This window comes from Mytilus edulis, chromosome 9 (assembly GCF_963676685.1).
Source record: "Mytilus edulis chromosome 9, xbMytEdul2.2, whole genome shotgun sequence".
Classification (NCBI taxonomy): Eukaryota; Metazoa; Mollusca; class Bivalvia; order Mytilida; family Mytilidae; genus Mytilus; species Mytilus edulis.
In genome coordinates, this window is record NC_092352.1 from 17,980,223 (window position 1) to 17,992,104 (window position 11,882).

At 31.3% G+C, this 11,882-nt stretch overlaps 1 protein-coding gene across 1 annotated transcript in view; it reads left to right on the forward strand.

The window, feature by feature from the left end:
• Positions 1–11,611, forward strand: part of LOC139487733 (chromosome transmission fidelity protein 18 homolog) — a 32,270-nt gene extending 20,659 nt beyond the window's left edge. Inside the window, exons 14-23 of the mRNA XM_071272776.1 lie at positions 3,020–3,147; positions 4,045–4,116; positions 5,158–5,269; positions 5,644–5,814; positions 7,742–8,022; positions 8,482–8,566; positions 8,734–8,780; positions 9,859–9,973; positions 10,389–10,458; positions 11,284–11,611. Of these exons, the coding sequence (XP_071128877.1) occupies positions 3,020–3,147; positions 4,045–4,116; positions 5,158–5,269; positions 5,644–5,814; positions 7,742–8,022; positions 8,482–8,566; positions 8,734–8,780; positions 9,859–9,973; positions 10,389–10,458; positions 11,284–11,387 (1,185 nt within the window). The 3' untranslated portion in view covers positions 11,388–11,611. The remainder of the gene's footprint in view (positions 1–3,019; positions 3,148–4,044; positions 4,117–5,157; positions 5,270–5,643; positions 5,815–7,741; positions 8,023–8,481; positions 8,567–8,733; positions 8,781–9,858; positions 9,974–10,388; positions 10,459–11,283) is intronic.
• Positions 11,612–11,882: the final 271 nt, after the last annotated feature.

Sequence of the window (11,882 nt, forward strand, 5' to 3'; positions counted from 1 at the left end):
CTGCTTATTAGTGGGATAGTGATCCGGCAGCGGCTATGACGGCTACAGGGGCGGCATTAGCTCACTTCTTAAAAGCTTTATATTTAAGAAGTTGGAAGACCTGGATGCTTCATACTTTGTATATGGATGCCTCATGTTGCGAAGTTTCCGTCAGTCACATGTCAAATGTCCTTGACTCATTTTCATGGTTCAGTGACTACTTGAAAAAAAAAAGCTAAGATTTTTTTGTAATGTTAAATTCTCTCTTAGTATAAGTAATAGGATAACTATATTTGGTATGTGCGTACCTTGCAAGGTCCTCATGCCCGTCAGACAGTTTTCACTTGACCTCAACCTCATTTCATGGATCAGTGAACAAGGTTAAGTTTTGGTGGTCAAGTCCATATCTCAGATACTATAAGCAATAGGTCTAGTATATTCGGTGTATGGAAGGACTGTAAGGTGTACATGTCCAACTGGCAGGTGTCATCTGACCTTGACCTCATTTTCATGGTTCAGTGGTTATAGTTAAGTTTTTGTGTTTTGGTCTGTTTTTCTTATACTGTATGCAATAGGTCTACTATATTTGGTGTATGGAATGATTGAAAGGTGTACATGTCTAGCTGGTAAGTGTCATCTGACCTTGACCTCATTTTCATGGTTCAATGGTCAAAGTTAAGTTTTTGAGTTTTTGGTCTTTCTTCTAATACTAATTGCAATATGTCAACTATATTTGGTGTATTGAAATATTTTATGATCTATATGTCAGTCGTGCAGGTTTTATTTGACCTTGACCTCATTTTCACGGTTCATTGCTCAGTCTTAAGTTTTGTGTTTTGGTCTGTTTTTCTTAAACTATAAGCAATAGGTCAACTATATTTGTTGTTTGGAAGAATTGTTAGCTATACATGCCTGCCTGGCATGGTTCATCTGACATTGATCCCATTTTCATGGTTCATTGGTCAATGTTTAGTATTCTTGGTTAAGTTTTTGTGACAGTTGCAATAAAGCTTTAGATTTAAGACTTTCAACATAATATCAATGATAAGTAAAGAAGGCAAGACATTTCAGTGTGTGCACTCTTGTTTTGTATGTATAAAGTGATTTCAACTGATACAATTCACTTTAATGATGGTTGAAGATGCTGAATACATTTTATACAATAATACTGTCATAACTGATATTTGGAAACTGTATTATAAGTATACCTACTGTCATATAACTTTGCTCTAGTAATAACATAATTAAATACTCAATTATCAAAAGAGGTTTCTGATTTATATATGTAACACTCCCAAACGTGTCCTTCCCCCCAAACGTGTCCGATTCCCCCAAACGTGTCTTTTCTCCCTAAACGTGTCCGAAATGTACAATATTCCCCAAACGTGTCCGATTTCATAACCCCCAAACGTGTCCGATAATTGTTATTCGCCAAAACGTGTCCAATATTTAACGCCAAAACGTTACACGTCTTTTAGCGCTTTTACATGTATCTCTTAAATAAAATCGCTGATAACGTTTACGGCAATTCTATGATGGGAGACACACGTGATGAAGATGTCATTTATCAGATTAAGTTAGTTCGATGTAGGTTTTTAATGATTATAATAATTGCAAAATTAATCTGTTATTATTAAGTAACTTTGACTGCAGTTGTTTATTGTCCAGTTGCAAGTATTTCATATTCGTTTAGAGCGAACATACACATAGTTCTGGAGTTGAATTAATTGTTAACTTTGATAATTATGTTGTACTTATAAACTCCGATGATGCCTTTTATATTTATCCGAATATTGCATGGCGGGGTTTTAACAGTATTTTTTTTTTTACTTTTGTCAATAGTTTGTGTGTATTTCAAAAGCCCATTAAATTATAAACCTGTTATCCTGGTTTTTAATAAATTTGAGGTTTCCACCATCACTAAGACACACGATAAGAAACATAACGTCCAGTGCCAAATATTTCATGCATAAGTTTTATAGATTCTTTTAATGAATATTACTGTTATGTGATCATAGCCGGTTTTAAATGCAAATTTATTTTGTAGTGTATAAATAAACTTTAGAATGTTGATTACGTATTGTTCAGTTGCAAGTACTTTATGCATATTTAGAGCGCACAATAGTTTTGCAAGTTTTAATGTTTTTACAGTTGTACATGTACTGTACACATTAACTTTAAACTAAACTTTAAACTGATGATCGCGTATTGTCCAGTTGCAAGTGTGTCATGCATATTTAGAGAGAACATACAAGTTTTAATGTTTTTGCAGTTCTATTTAGAGAGAACATAGGCTACCTGTTTTTTTGTTGTTTTTTTTTTTTACATTTTCACATACCTGTTTTAATGTGTTTACTGTTGTTTTGTTAAGATAAACTCTAGACTGCTGGTTGCATATTGTCCAGTTGTAAGTATTTCATGCAAATTATAGAAAACATACAAGTTTTAATGTTTTTTTCAGTTCTACTGAATAAATTAACTTTAGACTGTTGATTGCGAATTGTCCAGTTGTCAGTATTTCATGCATAATTAGAGAGAACATTAAAGTTTTGACGCGCAGAGAAAGGGACACTTTGACCCGTTAACTGTACTGTTTAACTCAACATGTTTGCTTACAATTTACAAACCAAATAGCCGAAATGACGCCCCCACTTTAAGCCAGTTTAATTCTTCCGTTTTGAAAAAATACTAACGTGCTTATGTATATTTTTAATAAAATGGTAAAATTAGTATACGTTAATGAAATAGCAATAACTAAATAACGCTTGATATGGACACGTTTTGGGGATTGGACACGTTTGGGGGTTAGTTGAGAAATGGACACGTTTGGGCGTTTATACAAATGACACGCTTTGGCGCAGTTTTCAACTAGACATGTTTGGGGGAATCGGACACGTTTGGGGGGAAGGACACGTTTCTGAGTGTTAAATATATAAATAAATGTAGGTGTGTTACCTACAGTAGTACATTGTATGTCATTGTTATTTGTTTTGCAAAAAGAAGGTATATGTCATGTCAATAGATTTATATTTTATCATAGTTTATTCAAAGAAAATGTAAAGAACTAACAGTGAAAATGGTGCAGCATGTTACAATAGGACAGAAAGACACAAATAAAAGTTTATTTTCGTTATGGTATGAGATATTCTCAATACCGAGAGCTAAAAAGTAAGTATATAGTATATGCCAATATTTTTAAATTTCTATAGAACATGTATAATGTTACAAGCATCCCATTATTTTTTTCAAGTATTAGCAAATGTCCATCGACTAGTAACTTGACAGGATGTAGAATTTCCAAATTTTGTGAGAAAAAAAATATCTAAACATTTTTTTATGTAAGCAAATGTTAATCCTGTAAAACTTGAAAATTTATTGTCAAAACATGGTCAGTTTAAACAATTTGGAGTCCCTAAGTTACTTTTTATCATTTGAGTCATTTGAAAGTTGATTGTAAAAAACAATTCACATGAATCCTTTAACTGCAAAAAGTGCAATAAAATGTTAAGAAAAAAAAACAAAAATTAATCATAGACATACATAATAATAGTTTTGTAAAATTAATCAAAGATGAGAAAAGGCAAGTTTTAACTTACTTTCTAAAAAGCTACTATCTAGACAGAAATACATAGCCCTGTAAACAACAATGTAGCAATTTCATTACATGAAAAAAAATTATTATATATAAAATAGAAGATGTGGTATGATTGCGAATGAGACAACTGTCCACAATAGACCAAAATGACACAGAAATTAACAAACTATAGGTCACCATACAGCCTTCAACAATGAGCAAAGCCCATACCGCATAGTTAGCTATGAAAGGCCCCGAAATGACAATGTAAAACAATTCAAACGAGAAAACTAACGGCCTTATTTATATAAAAGAATGAACGAAAAACAAATATGTAACACATCATCAAACGACAACCACTGAATTACAGGATCCTGACTTGGGACAGGCACATACATACATAATGTTATGTACTTGTTGACTATCTTATGACTATCTATAGCATTTAGCAATCTTATGATACTTCATGATATTTTGATTATTTTTTTCAGAAACAAATTTATAACTATACAAGATATAAAGAATAATGAAGTGCAAGTAAATAATCAATCATTACCTGCAAGGTATGTTTATCCTATATAATTTAGGTATTAAAGAACCACACCAAAAAATGTTATTTGACTGTTTTCAATAACTTTGCTCTTTTATGGGTCATCCAAGAATCCTGATCTTAACAGGTTATTCATTAATCATGATCACATAAGACTAACCAATTAACAAGAAATAATGATCTTTTTAGAAGATAATGCTTTCATGAGAGTGATTTATTGTGACAACTGCTTAGGATATTGAAGGCTTGGAAAGGATGGACTTTATTTAAATTATGGTTTGAAGGTATTTCTTTTAGACTGGAACAGATTATAAACAAATATGAATAAGGGATATTCATATAATTTCTGCCCATCATCTCTCCTCCTTACAAATATACTTAGATACAACCTATTTACTGGCAATGAGGATAATATTTTTCCACCAACATGACCAAGGCAAAGCTGAGGTAAATTGTTGATGTCTAGGGAAACAATAAACTAGCTATTATCTGAATAGCCAATAAATAATTGTTTCATTATACAGAATGTACATGAAAAATTTTGCATCCAGTAAATAGTCTTTCATACAATTTTGTAAAAATGGTAAATTTATTTGTCGATAATTTTGTAATAATTAAGAAAATCCAAACTGAGGTATAATAATTTATGGTATCACCATAATATGTTTCAAGTCGAAATATGTTCTTGTTTTTTACACTTCAACGTGTTCAAAATAAGAGTCTATTTTATATTAAAGTTTTAACCATACCTATTAAGGTGGTACCTAACACTACAGGGAGATAACTCTGTAAAGTCAGCTTAACGTTTTAATTACGTTGTGTTGTAACAGGAATAATAAGCTTCTCAATGATCAAAATTGGTGTTTGTCAAATTGCTAAATAACCGGTGTAATTTTTCTGACAAAACGGTTGGTTCAAAATTTTTATATTTTTGTTCAAGTGACAAAATTTTATGAAAATTAAACGAGCAAAATTTATTTTAGTGAAAATGTTGGGTACCACCTTAACCATATAAACCTTAATCTTTTCTAAATCTGCAATGATTACTTTTCAGATTTAATAATATTTTACATTCTACATATGCTGCTGGTGAATATGACAGAGTTATACAAGGATTGTTTGAAAACTATTGTGAATGTAAATATAAAGATCCTAAAATGGAGGGAGTAAGTACATTAGACATAGACAAAACAAAAATAGTGTGAAATTATGAAAATCTGCTAAAGGTTAACAAATAGTAAAAAACTAATAAATCAGTTGTCAATTGTTTTAGGCCTCTACTTAGAATAAGAGAAATTTCACTTTTTTTGTCTTAGGTAGCATTGGATGTTCGGTGTTTAGGAGCAAGAGTAAATGTCTGTCAGAATAATGTGTAAAGAAATGATGACATGTCCTCATGATTGTTTTTACCTTGTAGAACTATAATGATCAAGTTTGTTCCTCATTTTAAGTAAATCAAGTATATTTTGTTTGTATAATTATTGTACATGTATGTCATTTCTTTTTGTTTATGTTATTTTGTATTATTATTATTTTTCAGTTAAATTTTGCTATGGACTGGTTAACGTTTGTTGATTCAGTAAACCAGTATACCATGCATATACAAGACTATAGCTTAATGGGATATGTGCCATATATAGCAGTGACATTCCATCTTTTATTTGCTGCCAATCAACCTCCACGAATTCAATATCCCCACAGTCAGTATGATGTAAGTTCTTAACGGCAGGAAGAATTGAAGAAGAGGATATACTCATGGAATAATGTTCGGAAAAATAACATGAAGTAAAATAAAAGGATCAAATCATAAAAGCTTTTATTACTTGCAAAATGCTTGAAAGTAACCTTAACCCAAGTAGCTATTCACTTTTTATACCCCACGCAATGAAGTTGCGGAGGGTATAATGTTTTTGACCCATCCGTCAGTCCGTCCGTCTGTCCGTCCGTCAGTCCGTCCGTCAGTCCTGTTTCTTGTCATCGCAACTCCTCTCAAACCACACAACAGAATTTCACGAAACCTTTTCAGATAATAAGGACATACTATGTAGTTGTGCATATCGACGGGAAATTGCGATTTAATTTTTTTTCTAGGAGTTACGCCCCTTTGAACTTATTTACTTTAATGTACTACTGCAACAGTTTGTCATCGCAACTCCTCTCAAACCACACAACAGAATTTCACGAAACCTTTTCAGATAATAAGGACATACTATGTAGTTGTGCATATCGACGGGAAATTGCGATTCAATTTTTTTCTAGGAGTTACGCCCCTTTGAACTTATTTATTTAATGTACTACTGCAACAGTTTGTCATCGCAACTCCTCTCAAACCACACAACAGAATTTCACGAAACCTTTTTCAGATAATAAGGACATACTATGTAGTTGTGCATATCGACGGGAAATCACGATTCAATTTTTTTTCTAGGAGTTACACCTCTTTGAACTTATTTGCTTTAAGGTACTACTTTAACAGTTTGTCATCTCAACTCCTCTGAAACCACACAACAGAATTTCATGAAACTTTGTAGATAATAAGGACATACTACGTAGATGTGCATATCAACAGGAAATTACGATTCAATTTTTTTTCTAGGAGTTATGCCCCTTTGAACTTATTTGCTTCAATGTACTTCTGCAACAGTTTGTCATCTCAACTCCTCTGAAAACACACAACAGAATTTCATGAAATTTTGTAGATAATAAGGACATACTATGTAGATGTGTATATTGACAGGAAATTATTATTCAGTATTTTTTTATTATACAATTTTTTTTTCTTATACTTATTTAATTTCTCCAATGACAATGTGGGGACGTGGGGTATGTGAGCGTGCTCACTAAGGTTCTGTAATTTTAAATGAAAGGCAAATATGTGAAAATTAGAGACTGTACTGGCTTATATTTATTTCAAAGAACCTTCATTTTTTAGTAGAAACATGTATTTATAATGTATAATTTTGAAACCCAACATATAATACACTAACAATAGAGGTTACTCAGTGGGCTTCAACATAGTTCATCAATATATTCCTGTATCATGTTTATATAAACTACTGTGATTGGAAGTGATAATTGAAAGAGATATTTTATAACTATTGAATTTAGAATCGGTTGTAAAATGCTGTCTAGAGTTCTATAAGAGAGTATTAATACATGAATTTAACTTCAGCAAGAAAAAAGATTGAGGTTCTAAATGACAATAAAATAAACAAATGTATTAAGAAATGTGGTATACAATATTATAAGTTATATGGTTCGCAACTGACCCCTACGGATTCATAGAGGGTTAGTTAAATAGTGATTTTATTCACCCTCTATGGTTCGTAGGGGGTCAGTAGTTAACCGTATAATGAATTTATCGCCTGCTGGACTTTTTTCTGCTGCGTTTTGTTGAAAAATAAACAATGAAACACAACATTAATATATGACGTCACCATTAACACGTCATGACCCCCCTATAGAATTTACTAACCCCCTACGGTCTCATAGGGGGTCACCATGTGACGGCGTTAAACCAATCACAACTTGATAATTTACCTGTGGTGCAATAATAGTTGTTTGCTTAATGTGTATGTTCTAGAAAAGTGTGGGAGTAGTTTCAGTGGATATAACTTTATGATATATTTTTATTATAGGCCTTGACCAAACATAACAAGTTTACCAATCTGATAGGTTCCTTGATGTCAGACATGTCACCTTCAGTACGTAAATATCTGAACACAGCCTCTATGACAATGGAAGTGTTGCCTCCCCTGATGGACATCATACAGCCAAACTTCCGGCCTGTCAACACACAGTTGTACAGTACACGAGAGAAAGAGGAAATGGCTCAGTTGATACGTATAATGATTGCGTACAATATGACATATCACCAGGAGAAAACTATTGAAGGACAGTTCTCTTATGTATTAGATCCGTAAGTTTTATTAATTTGCTGAGTACCAGATATGAAAATAAACATTATAAATTTATTGGTTTAAACAATATTTTTAAAGGATTGTGTAACTTTGTAATGATGTTTTATTTGTCTTATTTATAAAGAGTGACCATTAATTTTTCATAATAGATTATGTATAAATTTATTTATTTTAAAAGTCACAGTGTAGGGTACTAAATAAGTTACTCTTACAAAATCAGAATTAAGGTTGCTTTAAAAAGACTTCAGTAAAGTTAGGTTATTGCCACATTGAAGTACTGGGCATTATTTTAACAGGCTAGCTCTAAAGTCATTGTCTGCAGACACATATCACCCATATCAAAAATCATTCCTATTACATTAAGAATGAAAAAATCTTCAATCATTTCATAAATTAACTTACATACCATATGCAAGGTGAAAATTATAATCAAAGGATGTTGACTTCTTTCCTTTCAGCCATGTAGATGAAGTTGTACGTTTCACTGGTATGAAACAACACAAACAGCTGACATATGCTGCTAAGCAGTTGGTTGCAAGAGAGGTAAATATATTGTTTTATATATTAAAGTGTGTTTAGAAATTCATAGTTCATTTATAATGATTATGATCAAGGGTCCGAAAATGGTCATATTTGCCAGTCTTGTCCTCAAAAGTATATGCAGGTGAGATATTTATTTGTTTCTAAATTTTATTTATCTCTATTTACAGATTGAAATGGAAAAAATGAGAAGAAATGACAAAAATTATACTTCCAGGTAGGGTTGATAAATCTTGTTCATTTATAAATTATTTGGTATTTAGTTCAGTGTATTTATGAAGCCTGTTACATATAAACATACATGTTACCCAGGGAGGTCACTTGCTAAACAAAGTTATCACCTGTAGAGAGTAGAGACATATTTAAAATTTCCCTTAAAATACCACTGTACTTTACCATCACCCATAGTTTACCTTTTAAATTGTCTTCCCTTGGTCCCATGTATTGTTTAAATGGGACAGCCATGAAAGACAAGCACTACAAATTGCAAAGCCAAGTTACAAGTAGGTTAATTTTCAATTGAACAACAATTCTTTTTGCTTGATCATTTTTTGCATAAAACAGAAATATGGAATGGAAATATAATTTTCATCCTTTCTGTCTGTTTACTTTAATTGGTTCCATTATTCCCTAACCAATTGAAGCTAGGAAGGGGATATAGCTTTTCATTCATTCAATCGTTCTTATAGTTTGTTCAAGTTCAGATTATCAAATTTTAGTCGAAATTACCATTTTTATTTTATTTTGATTTTCTTTTTATGTCTGTATAATCATGATAATGTCATAACTATTTAAAGTATTAAAGTTCTGTGCAAATCTAGGCCTTAGATCTATGTGAGCATAGAGATATCTATTGTTTTTATTTGTTCATGGCAATGCCAAAGATGCCTTTTATTAAACAAAAAAGTTTTCCTGAACAATTAATGATTTAAGTAATGTTGACACCTAAGACGACAAAATACTGAAACAAAAATATTTACTGCTGAATTGATTTTCACTGGGTATCTTCTAAAGTGTTATTATTATACCCTGCCTTCAAAGGAGGGAGGTATACTAGTTTACCTCTGTATGTCTTATGTGATGATGTACTTTCAAAAGTAGGAACAGTCAGAAAGTTTTGTAACACAAATCAAATACTGAGAGATATTTAAAAAAAGCAGTAATGTTAATTCTTGATAATTTAAAACTCTTATCTAATAATCATTTTCATACAAAATTATTTTTGAAGCTATTTGTTTATTGGTGGTTGTTTACATTTTAAATTCATTTCTCAAATTTTTGTTACTTATTTTCAGCTCAACACCAGCTAAAAATGTAGAGAATAAAACCAATGCTGATGTAAAGAAAGGACCAGTGATTCCTAATCACAAACAGAAACTTCAGGCTATCTCTTTAAACCCACATCAAATGGTAATACCTCACTGTCTATTTATAGAATCGCTAAATTATGAATATGATAGTTTATGTCTCATCTGCAATGTAGAATTGAGACTTTTGTATTACTTTGATTGCAATGACGAGGCTAACAAATTTCTATTAGCTAAATATTTATCACCTTTATCCCAATTGTTATCTAAGCTGACAAAGGTGTGTACCTGATTTTTCCTATGGAAACCATGTCAGCTGATCTTGACTTCATTTTCTCACGTTCATTGCTCAGGGTTTAAGTTGTTACAATGTTACTATACATGAAAAGTCCATCCAGGATGACACCCTCCAACTTTAGTAACCGGTAAATAAGAATTTTATTGTACAAGTTTTACCCCTGACTGACAGTAAAACTCCTAAATCTAGCTAAAAAGTGTGTTTTATTTAATTCATACAGGTGCAGAAAGATTTCTTTGGTAGAGTTATAAAACAGAAAACACAAGACTCACAGAGTTCAACACAGAAAGGTAAATTTGAATAATATTGAAAAAGGTGTAAAGGTTGGGTAATCTACAGTATTATAATTATCCAATTTAATAATATCCCCCTGAATTTAACACATTTAAGCAAAATATATCTCCTCTTTCAAAACCATAGATTCTTTGATTTTGAATAAATCAGTATATTCTGAGTTTTGTTTTAACGTTTTAATGTAATAGTTAAAGCCTTGCCATTTAAAATGATCTTGATTGCAGACCAGTAACTACTTGAATAAATAATTACTGTTTTTCTACAAAGGAGTCAGGAAATTATTACATTCATAGTACTGGAATTAGTTTCCCTTACTTATTTAAACTCTTTGGTTCTTTAATAATAGTGGTTATTGATTAGATTGAATGTGTAAAACTATCTTTTCAAGAGATTTTCAAGAGAAAATGTATATGAAAGAAAAAGCAAAAAATATTTTTTCTTAAAAGTTTTAGATCCTTTAATTTGCATGTTAAAATTCTTTCTCCAACACAGTATTCATCTTTAGGGCTTTCTCGTTCACTGCAGACAACTTTTTAGACACTGACTTGCAAACTCTTCATGGAACAAATATCTTTCATTGTTCATATGATCAAAAATAAAGTAGCATTGCATACGTAAATCACAAAAAGTTTGGCTTTGAAATAGCAGAGTTTTTTTTATTTGATATTTCATCCCTGTGTGTAAGACAGTATGGTGACTTATTTTGGTTGAACTTTTGTTGCTCAGTTGCTATCATTTTGATTTAAATCACAAATATTCTTTTATATATAAAACCAAACTGTTATTCGAAACAAGTATTAAATTAATGAATGTTATTGCAGATGAAAAGAAGAAAAATGTACTCAACACTGATATATGGTTTCACTTTAAAGGAGGATTTTCCAATGCAGTCCGAAGGAATGTCAGAGTTCAAGACCTTATTTAAATTATAAATCAAATGACTGATTGATATTTATAAATGTCTACAGATATTTATTAGTCTTCCATATAGACAGTATAAATTCTAGTCTAAGTGAAAGTTTATATTTTTCATATGTGATTGAAGGCAAATTTCTTGTTTTCAAGACTTGAATTGACTTTTATTTTGTAATTTTATTGAGATATATACATCTGTGCCTTGTACTATAAAGTAAAGTACATCGAATATCATACCTGTAGTTCAGTGTCTATTTGTGTAAAAGCTATATGTCAATTCAATTTGGATAGATTGCTCAGCAAACAATATTATTGACATATTCAATGTTTGGTTTAACAGCAAGATTTATTCCCCTTTCTATGTTGTATGAATAAACCAAACTGAAATCTTGAGCTGAGGCAATAGTAACCCTCAACAAGAAAAAAACCTACACAAAACAAAAATAAATAGCACTGAAACAAGATTTAAGTACAAAAGGTTTTCATCAATTTTCCATTGATTCTA